Here is a 15167-nt window from a genome sequence, read left to right on the forward strand (position 1 = left end):
AACCAGCTATTTTGCCAGAAGCCTGTGTGAATAGAATACTGCCTCTAATAGTAAAATGATGAAGCTTGGCATAATGGTTAAGGTATTTACTTTACAGACACAAGGCACAGGGTTTGATTCTTGCATAACACTGCAAGTGTCTTCACTTTGTGTAAAGCCTTCAGGAATATGAACACTTTTTAAGGCTGCAACTGACTTAAATACTGCAGACTACATTTCATCTGTACACTGTAATTTTTCTGTTTTGCTGATCCTTCTTGTAAATAAATATGAACTTCAGACTGAAAAGCTGGTTACAGTGCCAAGCAAAACCATTTGCTACAACATGTATATGTAAGTATGTTCTAACAACAAGAAATGTTAACTGTGGAGGAAAAAAATATCATAAAACTTGCTACACAAAGCCACATACCAAGTCAGCAATGCACATTACTGAGGCTGGACCTCGTCAGCAAACATTTCTGTGTATTAATCACACCTGCTTCTTTTAGTCCCAGTGGCGGAGACAATCCAGCTGACATCCTCTAAGGACAGAAGCGTATCATAAATTAAATGACAAGTCAGAAAATAGTGGTTGAATGCATATTGTATTCCAAATCTGGAATGAACAGGATCATAATGATTGAATTGTACACACTATATACAAAGTTTTTATATAGGTGAAGAACATGCAAAGTATATTTTGAAATGTAATAGCTAAACAAAGTCCATGCTTTATAAAAAAAATAGTATTTTTTACATATTTATACATTTGGTGATTAAATGTAGCAGAATAAAACCAAAACTAAATGGCCACATCGACTGTCTTAGTGTTACATCAAAAGTGCTTGAAATGTTTAAAATCCGTAAAATAGCTGTGGTCTGAATGCACATCATATTTGCTTTTGGTCTTCTTTTTCAACTTTGCAAGCATACAGTGCTGTTACTGTCTAGTACCACACCATCATATTTCAAGCTAAAATAATACTGCAAGGAAAATTCCAGTAGCACTCAACTCATGTGCCAAGCTGAGCAAACCTTTTGTAACTTAGCCATAGTATGGTAACTATGTTAGATTTGTCTAGTCCCACAACAGCTTCGGGTTCACATAAAAGCTTTTGGTAGGTTTGCTCTTGTGTACCTGGGTAATCAGTGCACAACATGGCTGCACAACACAAAACAATACAAGCAGATTTCATTTTTCAATTTTGCACTCTGGAGTGCTGTGACAACATTAAGACTTTGAAGAAAACATCCACATTTTGTGCAAAACAAAAACTTTAGAGTACTTTACAGGTTTCCTTAGATGAAGCATAAAAGCCAAGCGAATCATATTCTTCGCTAGCCTCTCTCGAATCTGTGCTGATGTTTTCAGTTTGGTACTCTGATTATAAGTCACATCTGACATCAGACTACAGAGTCGAGTCTGTGGCAGAAGGACATCTGATATCAGACTACAGCATCGAGTCTGAGGCACCGAGTCTGCAAGCAGCAGGACATTTGATATCAGACTACAGCGTTGAGTCTGCAGCAGCATGACCATTTTCTGACAATATTCTCCTGTGAACAGTGGTGTTGGACTTGACTGACTTGCCGTACTTGGATGTCTGCTCCCAGAAGCAGATGATCTGTCGGAATGTGTTTCTCATCTCTGTATCCCGGTAGGAGTACACAATAGGATTGACCACTGAATTTATTTCAGCCAGCAGTAAGAAGAATTTCTCCACATCAAGCACGTTACAGGTTATACAGCCAACTCCGTCCAGCAGAAGTATAATGAGGCCTGGTGTCCAACAGATCACAAAAGCACCTGTATAGAGAAAAAGTATAAAATGTCAACTATTCATTCTATAATGTCAATTTTTTCAAATGGTCCAATATTCCTAAAGTGAATATAAAATATCTGGAACATAGTTACCTATTGATTTGGTATTTTTATTCAGGTACATGAACTGCCCAGTGCAGATTGCTTTGAGCTTACATTAAGGTCAAATACAAACAAACCCTAGACAACAGAAATAGTTAATATCATGAGTTACAGAGTTACTAATATGCATAAGATAATTTCAAAAGCTACATACAAAATGAATTTAGAACTTTAAAATATAAGCTAAACATAAAAGCAGCAGCCCTGGACTTAAGACATAGTTAATGATGTTAATTAAAAAAATCCAACAGTAAGTTATACTGTGTACATCATTCTGTGTCACTTACATGGAAGATTAACACAAAAAATACACAGAGGGCAACTTACCTTGCAATATGAGGAAAAGTGGGCTTCCTTGAAATTTACTACATGTACGGACCTACCAACTATGGGAATGCATGCATGAGACTCATTCGATTCAAATTTAGTGAAAGTTCTGAACTGCGTCTAGCAATTTGAGCTCGGAGGATTAAGGCTATAAGGTTCATAGGTTCATACTAGGCTATCTGCCGTAGGGCATTTATAAGCCTAGCCAGAGTGTGTGTGGCTTTCACCACCCCGTAGGATGAGAATACTATACCCATTAGTTTGCTGTGCCTCTGTCCAGCAGTGACACAGAGATGATTCCCGGGGTATACCTACAATCTCCCATCCACTCGTCAAGATTTCTCTTGAACAGTCAGTGAGGGGCTCTGCCTCACATGGACTGGGATTCTGTTCCATAGTGTAGGGAGTCTCTGGGTGATGAATCTGTCCCTCCAGCACGTCCTATTTATATCCGTGTTGAGGTTTAAGTCTCTTGCTCTCGTGGCTCTGGTGGATTTGGATTTTTTGAGGTGGAGCATGTCCATTAATTCCGGGTTGGACATGGCCTTGTATGTCCGACACAGATCACCTCTGAGCAGACGGTATGCGACTGAATAGAGCTGGAGTTTCTTCAGTCGGGCATCGTATGACATATGTTTGAGCCCCTTTATCCTTTTGGTGAGGAACTTTTGAGGTCTTTCCAACTGCTGCAGGTGTCGGGTAAGGTACATTCCGAATGGGGCATTGTACTCAATCATTGGTCTGATAAGTGAAGAGTACAGGGGTACAATGACCTCTCCTGATCTGGATGTGAATCCCTTCATGATCAGGTGGGCAATGTAGAAGGTCTTCCTAACCACTTTGGCAATGTGAGTGTCAAAAGAGAGGTTACTGTCAACTTGGGTCCCCAGGTCCCTGATAACTTCTTCCGTGTTTAATGGATTACCACCTATGTGGTAATTAGGGGTTACCTTGTTTTTCCCAAAGGGTATGACTATACATTTTTGGCATTTAGCTTAAGGCCATGGCTCTGGCACCAGTTATCCATTTCTATGAGACCTCTCTGGAGGATGTCTGTGTCTGATGGAGTGTCAATTATGGTGCCCAGTTTGCAGTCATCTGCAAATTTTGTCAGCCACAATCCCCTATGTTTGCCTGCACTTCAGAAAAATAAATGCCGAACAAGAGGGGCCCAGGACTGAGCCCTGTGGGACACCGCCGTGACGGCTTAGAGTCTGACATGGCACCAGCAACTCTAACCCTGTGTGTTCTGTCCTTGAGCCAGTTTGCAACCCATCTTGTGACATATGGGTTTACATCTAAGCTGGTGAGCTTTTCTATGATGCCCGAGTGGGGTATTGTGTCAACGCTTTTGCTAGGTCAAGGTAGGCTGTGTGAACTGCCTTACCCTCATCAATGGCCTTAGTGACTGTTTCAAAAAGTCGACCAAGTTCAAGAGACAGGATCTGCCCTTGACAAAGCCAAATTGGGTAGGATCCAGTGTCTGTAGGTCCCCAATGTCTTTATTTATGAGTTCCATTATGATCCTCTCCATAGCTTTGCAGACAAGGCTCGTCAAGCTTATGGGGTGGTAATTTCCAGGGTCCGTAGAAGCACCACCTTTGTGGAGTGGGACCACAGTTGCCATACGCCATTCTTTGGGTACGTATCCTGTAGTAAGGCTAAGATTAAACAGCAGCCTTATGTGTGGGTTTAGTTCCTCATTGAGTTTGTGTAGCACACAGCCGGGGACACCGTCCGGTCCCATTGATGCTGTGTTTTTTGCTTTAGAGAGAGCAGCTCTCACCTGGGCATCTGAGATGTTTGGGAGGCTAGACTCTGGTGGGATAGATATTTCTCCTTTTGGGGGGGAGGGAGGGGAGAAATTTGCACTGAAACTGTCTGCCAGTATGTTGGCAATGTCTGTGGGTTTAGTGATTTTTTTTATCATTTTGGACTAATTCTGAGCATATCTGGGAGTTTCCACCCAGGTTTCTAACATAGCTAAAGAAGGCCTTCTGATTGTCTTTTGTATTAATGACCTTTGGCCTGTAAACCTGGATTGGGTTCCTTCATTCTCCTTATATGACAAAACTAGCCACTTAATAAAAAGTACAGTTATGTACACTTATCATAAATGTAGACGTGTATTCACTGTTGCAGTCATTACATTTGGGTTATCTGCTTGACTATTTATGCCTACTGACAATTCTGACAACTGAAACGTTTTACTGGTATTCAGAAAAAAAAAGGCCTTCTTTAGTGGCAGCGCAAGCTAGACTAAATAGGTACTTTCTCAACAGTTAACTGGCTCAGGAAAGGTAACATTGTCAATTATTATATTAGTAATGCTGCTGAGTTAGGGAATAATACAGAAAGAATAGCTGTTAAACCTTTACACTACATGCAGCAGGCAAAAAGACACTCCCTTCCTGAAAACTCTTAATGTAAAAGAGGTCATATAACTGAAAACCAGGCTTTTTGAAAGTAATCATAAAGAATTTTAAGCAAAATTCTGAAGAACATTAAGAACATTAAGGTAATATATGTAAAGTGTCAATAATCTTAATTGATTTACTCCTTGCAGATTACATTACAGTCAGAACAACAATAGCCTATTGTCTGGCTGCGTATTCTTTCAAATTGTGTTCCTGATAAACTGTAATGTAATTCAGAAATAAATTCTGTGTATGTTTAAGGGATTAGGCAAGGCCACTTTGTGTATTTACTTTAGTGTTTAACCCAGCTATGTTTAGTGCTTAAACAACAAGGCACAGCCTGAGAATGGGAGAGAACTTGTAATTTTACAATGGCATATCTTGGGTAGGATGGAGTCAGGGATACAACTAAGGTGTTCAAATTTCGTAAGACATCTCTTATTCCCATAATAAACTATAAGTTAATAAAATAATGAAATGGGTTATTTTCAGAAAAAAGTCTTTTTTTATTTTCAAATTTTCCTCTCATCACTGACCTCAAGTGACCATTGACCTTGTTAAAAGCTAGCTGTTTAAAGGATTACCACCTGTCCCACTTTGCGAGGGGCAGTCCCTCTTTGGGCAGTTGTGTCCTGCAAAAAAATTGTAAAAATGGCAAATGTCCTGAGATTTTAGGGTAAAATGATTTCCTATATTTTATGTAACAGTTGCATAAAACAGTTATTCTGTATCTAAAACACCTAAATTTTATAAGAAACAGAATAAGCAACTGAAATGCTACAATAATAAGCTTTTATTTAGGCAATAAAATGGAGTTCTGTCCTTTGTACTGGCCATGGGTATGTTTTGGCCTTCACAATCTGACGTTTGTACCAAAAATATCCCACTGTGGGCATTTGAAAAGGTGGCAACCCTGGCTGTTTATCTAATGGTTTCATTTTGGACAGAAAACTGGTGGGTGGCTGGGCTTCCCAACTGTTGAACTGTTTGGAGTAAGATATATATTTTTTGTTTAAGTCCTACTTACACCAATTTCCACTCTCCAATGATATCTGTGTGGGAAACAGACAACTGACAAGTGGAGTACCTCAGGATTCAGTCCTGGGACCGCTCTTGTTTGGCATCTACTTCTCTGAAATACAGGCCAACACTAATGGACTCTGGCTAACAAAGTTCGCAGATGACTGCAAACTGCGAGCCATTATTGAATCCCCACATGATATGGATATTCTACAAAAGGGCCTTACAGAAACAGATGCTTGGTGCTGGAGCCATGGGCTCATGCTTAAAGCCAAGAAATGTATAGTTATCCCCTTTGGGAATAACCATGTACCCATGAATTACCACATAGGTGGTAGTACACTAAACACTGAAAGTGTGATAAGAGACTTAGGGACACAGATGGACAGTGGTCTCACCTTCGATAACCACATTGCCACAACACCACAACAGTCAGGAAATCCTTCTATGTGGCAGACCTCATCACTAAAGGCTTTTCATCCAGAAAAAAGGAGGTCATTGTCCCACTGTACTTATCCCTTATTAGACCTATTATAGAGTACAACGCCCCGTTTGGTATGTACCTCAAAAGACATCTGCAACAGCTGGAAAGGCCACAGAAATACCTCACTAAAAGAATCACAGGCCTAAAGCAGATGCCCTATGCTGACCGTCTAAAAAAACTCCAGCTATACTCTGTGGCATATCATCTACTCAGAGGCGATCTCTGCTTAACATGCAAGGCCATGTCAAACCCTGAGCTGTTGGACATGCTCCACTTAAAGAAATCCCAGTCCCTCAGAGCCACACACTCCAGGGATCTAAACCTTGTCGTCACAATGAACAAAATATGCTGGAGGGATAGGTTCCTGACCCAGAGACTCCCCATACTCTGGAATAGACTGCCCATACATGTCAAACAGAGCGCCTCCTTGGCCCTCTTCAAAAGAAACCTTGACGATTGGATGGGAGATAGGAAATTCACCCTGGGGATCACGTCAGTCGCCCTGCTAGACAGGGGTCCAGGGAAGTAAATATTGTGGGAAGAAATATCCAGGGAATTGTTATGGCTAGGCTTATTCTAATACTCCTGTAGCTACTATCTGAATTTTGTAAACCCTCCCTCAGTGTCCATATAGAGATTGATACACACCTTAAAAGCAGCAGTCCTTCACTCAAGAAGGGACAGCTGGCCTCTCGCTGCAACACCCTCCCCCATGCCCCTATGGCACTGAAGTTACTAATCATATTTAGTTCCTTAGCATTTCAGAAGGAAGGCTGCATCTATTCCCTATTTTACTGCTCCAGAGGACCTTCGTTTGTGTTTTAGATCACTCATATATGCAATCTGTTTACCCCTCCCTTTTTAATAAAACTTTTACCATTATGAAAAACATTAGCTCAGCCTGTGTCTTTATGTCACAGGGAATGGCCTGCTGACAGTAAATGTTAATCAAGTGAGATGCAACTCTTGGGATGGTTGTTTCTTTCCCATTATAACAACAAAAACTAGTAACCAGAATGAAAACACACTCCAAGATACAATTTATTTTATTTATTTAACATTTGTTAACTGGGAAAGTCTGACTTGGAATGAGACAATTTTCGCCGGAGGCCCTGGGAGAAATGCTCCAGATGCATATCTTTGTAACATCGGAGGAAACCGGAGCACCTGGAGGAAACCCACATGAACGCAGGGAGGATATGCAGATTCTGCACGAAAGGCACCGCAGCCGAGAATCAAACCGGAGAACCTTTTGCTGTGAGGCAACAAAGCTAACCTCTGCACCACTGCACTGTCCAAAAAAACAATAAAGTGAAGAGCTGCAAACCATTCTGCAATTTATTAAAACAAACCGATACACAAAACAAGAACCGAGTGCTTCCATCCCTACAGAGGACTTTTTTCAAAGTTAAAAATTTCCAGGTTGGTTATAACCTTTAAAAACTCCCTTTGACCAATCCCCTTGCAGGACTCAACCTCAGCACCTCCTATCCGATTAAGTAATTGGAAAAGAAATGTCATACTCTTAAAGGGGACCAGCCAATTATACGTGCATAATAAAAATAGTAAAATGAAATAAAGTATATAATATGTGTTATGTAAGAATAATCATACAAACGTAAGACAGTTTATCAAGATACACAAAATAAAACATTCAAATTTAAATTACAATACAGCAACTCAACACTTCAGTTCACTGACACTCAAAATATCATCATTAACACCAGGACACTGAATGGTGTTCAGTTTAATTTGCCACGTCATCTCCTTGTGTTCAAGAGCTGTTTCAGGGTCACCTCCTCTTTCATTGTATATCACCTTCTCCAAAATAAAAAAGCTAAACCTCTTGAATTCAGGACTTAAAATGGAGTGCCTATACAAGGCATTAGTAGACTTTTCCTTTTTTAATCTGGTATATACATTCCTTAGTACTGTCTCTCAGCACTCTAGCCACATAAAATGCTGGACATGATAAGCATATTGCCATGTGTACTACTCCAGAGGTGTCACAAGTACAACAACCATTATTAATAAACTTATAATATTTACATCTACATTTGTTCATTGAGCCAACACTCCTGGATCCATTACACACATCACCTTTTTCTAACAGGTTTTTTAATGTTCCTCTACTGATAAGTTGACTGAGAGTTATCCAACAAAACTTTCTACTCCTGTGGAAAGGTTAGACTCCAGTTCTAATATTCACATATTTAAATGAATCCACCGCATCCACAAAACCTGGCTCACTAGTTGGTAATTTGCAACAACTACAAGTCACTTGCCTCAGTACTTGCCCCATTACGCCCAAGAAAAAGGCGCAAACCTAGGCTCTCTGTGCTCCATAACTTCTAATTTAACTCTCCCAAGAAGTTGTATGGGATATCTTCTACTTATAAACATTTGTGCCATTTCACCTAGCTCATTGACCAGCAATGCATCTTCTCTTATTACCCTTGATAGCCTAATCATATGCAAACTGGAAGTTTTTAACTCTGAAAAAGTCCTCTGTAAGGATGAAAGTGCTTAGTTCTTGTTTTGTGTATCAGTTTGCTTTAATAAACTGCTGAGTGGTTTGCAGCTCTTTGCTTTTTTGTTCTTTCCTATTATGGAATTTGCTAGAACAAACTTATTTAGTTTATGTGGTTGTAATACAACAAAATGATGTTTAACAGCACTTCTTTATTGTGGCCATAATGAACACAGACAGCACAGATTTTCAAATCTATGACATTCCCAACAACGTACAGGTCTTCAGGTAGTATTACCTTACCCACTGACCTATGTTCCATTATTTATACCCTCCAAAAACGTAGACTCAGTTACTAAGCTGTGTCCACAGAAATGGGTATTTTGCTAGAAAATGGCTAATGACTTATTAAAGTACATACCTGTCAATAAACACTTAACCCTTACACACGTGCACAAGTGTTTTAGTGACACTGTATCCTTTTCATCCCTTCTCCACACCTTTTCCACTTTCTTTTCCTCCCCAGTATTTCCAAATGAGTGTATAACTTATCTGGTTCCATCAATGACCTACCAGATCCAACAGTCCATGTCAGTGGTGTAACAGATAGCACACTTGCCTTTGGTGCACAAGGCTGTGGGTTCTATTCCCACACCAGGTAGACTGGTTACTGACACTGCAGTGCTGCATAATGGCAGTGTTGCACTCCTCAGTGTGTCATCCTTCAGATGAGGTGTTAATCTTAGGCTCATCTGCATGACTTGGTTGTATCTCATGTGAATGCAAAATATCCCATGGTACCTATCAAAAAACAGTAGAGTTTTTTTTTTTAATTACAATATACATATTTACAGCTTTACAAAAAGAAAACTTAGATTTCATATTATATTCCTTCATTACTACCAAAGAACTTTACATTCATACAGACCCCACTGTTTTTTCCATAACCACCACTTAATTTTCCTTATTATATTCGGTAATATCCATTTTCCATTGAACATAACTTCATTTAATCTTCATTTGATCTTTCATTCCAAATTATCCAAATACCACCAAATATTTTTATTCACATTACTGATATATTCATTACTAATGCTGTCCATAAAAAACATACTCAGTCATGTCCATATTTACTTATTTATAATCTTGCAACTCTGTTTTACTTTCTATTATCTTTTTCCATAAAACTGTAACTCTTTTACATGTTTGAAAACATGTTTTGTTGTTTCTAATTCTCTCTAATTCTCCACAATATAGACAAACCCTCTCATTACCTTTTTTTTTATAAAGTATATTTCCCTTGACAGTTAATTTATTAATTTGTAATCTCCATATAAAATCTTGATCTACAACATTTTTCGTACACCAGCTATTTCTTTGCTCTATAAGCTTTAACGTTTTACTCAGTTAAATGCTCCCATTGGTTCACATAATAATTTTGTATCATAATATTTTTATACCAACTCTTCCTACTTTCATCAACTCTTTCTGTCCTTAATTTCCACAATTTTATTTTTTCTTGGCACATTCTTCATTTCTCCATTCTTTCTTCTCTCCTTTATTCATTTTAATTAAACTCCACTTTTTTTTTTTATATATTTCCTTAAACATATTTGTCACCAACATATTCTCTTTTACATTTATCCATTTCAAGACTTTATATAAATTTCAAGACACTTCATATCCTATTGAGTTTAATAAACCCAAATCATCCACAAACTTTTTCTTTTTAATGTTATGTTATGAACACCTTCAGGAATGCATGGATCATGCAATCCCAAATAAAACCAAGACCCAATCCTCCAAAGGCAGACGTCCTGTCTGGTGGACCCCAGCCATAAACAAACTATACAATAGAAGGAGGAAGCTACTACATGATAGAACAAAATCCCAAAAAGGGAAGGCATCTCTGATCAGTATTAGCAAAAAACTACGGGCACTCATAAAATCGTCTAAGGCCAGCTTTGAGAGAAAAACTGCACAGGACACTAAGGATAATCACAAGACTTTCTTTAGTTATGTTAGGAACCTGGGTGGGAATTCCCAGATATGCTCAGAATTAGTACAAAATGACAAAAAATACACCGAGCCCACAGACATTGCCAACATCCTAGCTGACAGGTTCAGTGCAAACTTCTCCCCCCTCTCCCCACCAAAAGGGCAAATATCTATCCCGACAGAGTGCTGCCCCCCTGACATCTCAGATGCTCAGGTAAGAGCCGCCCTCTCCAAAGCAAAAAACACAGCATCAATGGGACCAGATGGTGTCCCGGGCTGTGTCCTACATGAACTCCAAGAAGAGCTAAACCCAAACATAAAACTACTGTTCAATCTTAGCCTTACTACAGGATATGTACCCAAAGAGTGGCGTACAGCAACAGTGGTCCCTCTCCACAAAGGTGGTGCCTCAACGGATCCTGGAAACTATCGCCCCATAAGCCTGACTAGCTTGGTCTGCAAAGCTATGGAAAGGATCATCATGGACCTCATAAATAAAGATACTGGGGACCTACAGACACTGGATCCTACCCAGTTTGGCTTTGTTAAGGGCAGATCCTGCCTCTTAAACCTGGTCGATTTCTTTGAAACAGTCACCAAGGCCATTGACGATGGGAAGGTGTTCCACACAGCCTACCTGGACCTCGCAAAAGCCTTCGATACAATACCCCACTCGGGCATTATAGATAAGCTCACCAGCTTAAATACAAACCCCTATGTCACTAGATGGGTTGCAAACTGGCTCAAGGACAGAACCCACATGGTTAGAATTGCTGGAGCCATGTCAGACTCCAAACCAGTTACAAGTGGCGTCCCACAAGGCTCAGTCCTGGGACCTCTCTTGTTCGGTATATATTTCTCGGAGGTACAGGCCAACACGGAAGGACTGTGGCTGACCAAGTTCGCAGATGACTGCAAACTGGGCTCCATAATCAACTTTCCAGCTGACACAAGCATCCTCCAAAAGGGCCTCATAGAAACAGACAACTGGTGCCAGAGCCATGGCCTCAAGCTAAAAGCCAAAAAGTGTATAGTCATCCCCTTTGGCAAAAACAAAGTGCCCACAAATTACCACATAGGTGGTAATCCATGACGTACAGAAGAAGTCATTAGGGACCTGGGGACCCAAGTTGATAGCAATCTCTCATTTGACAACCACGTGGCCAAAGTGGTTAGAAAAACATTTTATATAGCCCACCTAATCATGAAGGGATTCACATCTAGATCAGGGAGGTCATCGCCTCTTTACTCATCCCTCATCAGGCCCATAATTGAGTACAATGCCCCTTTTGGGATGTACCTTACCAGACACCTGCACCAACTGGAAAGACCCCAAAGGTACCTCACCAAGAGGATCAAAGGGATCAAACAGATGCCATATGCTGCCCGGTTAAAGAAACTCCAGCTCTACTCAGTGGCATACCGCCTGCTCAGAGGCGATCTGTGCCTGATGTATAAAGCCATGTCCAACCCGGAATTAATGGACATGCTGCACCTCAGAAAATCCAAATCCCATCAAGCTACGCACTCAAGAGACTTGAACCTCAGCACTGAAAAAATAGGGCATGCTGGAGGGACAGATTCATAACCCAGAGGCTCCCTTCACTATGGAATAAAATCCCAGTCCAGGTTAGGCAGAGTCCCACATTGACTCTCTTCAAGAGGAATCTTGATGAGTGGATGGGAGATCGTAGGTTTACCCCAGGTATCACTTCTGTGTGACTGTTAGACAGAGGCACAGTATACTAACCTCAAAAAAAGGCATAGCAAAATTAATTTAAAATGGGTGGCGAAAGCCAAACACACTCTGGCTAGGCTTATAAATGCCCTAGGGCAGATAGCCTAGTATGAACCTATGAACCTAATCCTTTTTTTGCCATCTCTTTCACATATGTGATTACAATATCTATTAGTTTTGTCTTTTTAAATTTCTCCATCATTGCTTTTCAGTTCTCTCATTATACCACTGTCTTATTTTACTTTAGTACGTAAATATGCTGATAGTTCTTCCTTCTTTCCCTGTAAAAATATTTTTGCCTACAGAATAAATATTTAATTTTCTCATGTTTTTTTAAATAAATTTCCTCTTCTTTTCTAAAGTAATCCTTTTCATTCCTATCTAGACTATTTAAAATAATTGTCTGATTTTATCCATATTCCTTTATCTTTTTGTCTTCTCTTATTCTCCCAGGTGTTTTCTTACACTTTTCTTTAAATGTTATCCACCATTCTGATCAGTTTTATAAAAATCTCTCACTGTTAAATTATCCTTCCATATTATATCTTCTAGACCATTCTCATTACATTATTTTTCATTAATTGTCTTAATAACTTTCCCTGTATTAATATATTCTTTATTATTACCTGTGTCAATCAATATTGATAAATGGTCTGAAAAACAGTTTCTGTTATTTGTTCTATTATAGGTTTCATGATTTTAGATAGAAGAAAATAATCTATCTCTGTATGAAAATTCCCTCTTTGATATTTATTCTTATGTAAATTCATAATTTTAAATTTCCACATTTATCTATTCTATTACTTTCTTATCTATTCTATTTGTTTGCTCTTTACATCTTAAATCACAATTAAAATCTATCACTATTATATCTATATTCACTATAACAAATATATCTAGAAATCATCATCATCTTCTTTTGGCTGTTCCCATTAGGGGTCGCCACAGCGGATCATCGGTTTCCATTCCTTCCTGTCCTCTGCATCTTGCTCTGTCACACCAACCACCTGCATGTCCTCTCTCACCACATCCATAAACCTTATCTTAGGCCTTCCTCTTTTCCTGTTACCTGGTAGCATCATCCTTAGCATCTTTTTCCCAATATACTCAGCATCCCTCCTCAGCACATGTCCAAACCAATGTAATCTTGCCTCTCTGGCTTTGTCTCCAAATCTTCCAACCCGGGCTGACCCTCTAATATACTTATTCCTAATCCTGTCCACCCTCATCACACCCAGTGCAAATCTTAACATCTTTAACTCTGCCACATCCAGCTCTTACTCCTGACTTTTTGTCATTGCCACTGTTTCCAACCCATATAACATAGCTGGTCTCACTACCCTCTTGTAGACTTTCCCTTTCACTCTTACTGGTACTAGTCTGTCACAAATCACTCCTGACACTCTTCTCCACCCACTCCATCCTGCCTGTACTCTTTTCTTCACCTCTCTTCCACACTCACCGTTACTCTGAACTACTGATCCCAAGTATTTAAACTCATCCACCTTCGCCACCTCTACACCTTGCATCCTCACCATTCCTCTATCCTCCCTCTCATTCACACACATACATTCTGTCTTAGTCCTGCTGACCTTCATTCCTCTTCTCTCTAGAGCACATCTCCATCTCTCCAGGGTCTCCTCCACCTGTTCCCTACTCTCACTACAGATCACAATGTCATCTGCAAACATCATAGTCCACGGGGACTTCTGTCTGATCTCGTCTGTCAACCTGTCCATCACCACTGCAAATAAGAAAGGGCTCAGAGCTGATCCTTGATGTAACCCCACCTCCACCTTAAACGCATCCATCACTCCCACCGCAGACCTCACCGCTGTCACACTACCCTTGTACATATCCTGTACCACTCTTACATACTTCTCTGACACTCCCGACTTCCTCATACTATACCACAACTCCTCTCTAGACACCCTGTCATGTGCTTTCTCTAAGTCTACAAAAACACAATGCAACTCCTTCTGACCTCTGTACTTCTCCATCAACACTCTCAGAGCAAACATCGCATCAGTAGTGCTCTTTCCCGGCATGAAACCATACTGCTGATCACTAATCATCACCTCCCTTCTTAACCTAGCTTCCACTACTCTTTCCCATAACTTCATGCTGTGACTGATCAATTTAATCCCTCTGTAGTTACTACAGCTCTACACATCACCCTTATTCTTAAAAATCGGTAACAAAACACTTTTTCTCCATTCCTCAGGCATCCTCTCACTTTCCAAGATTTCATTAAACAATCTGGTTAAAAGCTCCACTGCCATTTCACCTAAACACCTCCATGCTTCCACAGGTATGTCATCTGGGCCAACAGCCTTTCCATTCTTCATTCTCTTCATAGCTATCCTTACTTCCTCCTTGCTAATCCACTGCACTTCATGATTCACTATCCGCACATCATCCAACCTTCTCTCCCTGTCATTCTCTTCATTCATCAGCACCTCAAAGGACTCTTTCCATCTGCTCAACACACTCTCCTCGCTTGTGAGTATGTTTCCCTCATTATCCTTTATCACCCTTACCTGCTGCACATCTTTACTAGCTTGGTCCCTCTGTCTAGCCAATCGGTACAGGTCCTTTTCTCCCTCCTTAGTGTCCGACCTTTCATACAACTCTTCATATGCCTTATCCTTAGCCTTCGCCACCTCTCTCTTTGCCATGCACCTCATCTCCTTATACTCCTGTCTATTGTCTTCATCTAACTGACAATCCCACTTCTTCACCAACCTCTTTCTCTATAAACTCTCCTGTACATCCTCATTCCACCACCAGGTCTCCTTGTCGTCTTT

General features: G+C 40.1%; 1 protein-coding gene across 1 annotated transcript in view; it reads right to left on the minus strand.

The window, feature by feature from the left end:
* Positions 1-568: 568 nt before the first annotated feature.
* The window catches only part of LOC122812359 (lysophosphatidic acid receptor 2-like), a 452180-nt gene continuing 437581 nt past the window's right edge, over positions 569-15167 (minus strand). Inside the window, exon 4 of the mRNA XM_044084784.1 lies at positions 569-1789. Coding sequence (XP_043940719.1) covers positions 1491-1789 — 299 coding nt within the window. The 3' untranslated portion in view covers positions 569-1490. The remainder of the gene's footprint in view (positions 1790-15167) is intronic.

The sequence above is a fragment of the Protopterus annectens genome, chromosome 9.part0 (assembly GCF_019279795.1).
Source record: "Protopterus annectens isolate FY-2018-M chromosome 9.part0, PAN1.0, whole genome shotgun sequence".
Taxonomy (NCBI): Eukaryota; Metazoa; Chordata; order Ceratodontiformes; family Protopteridae; genus Protopterus; species Protopterus annectens.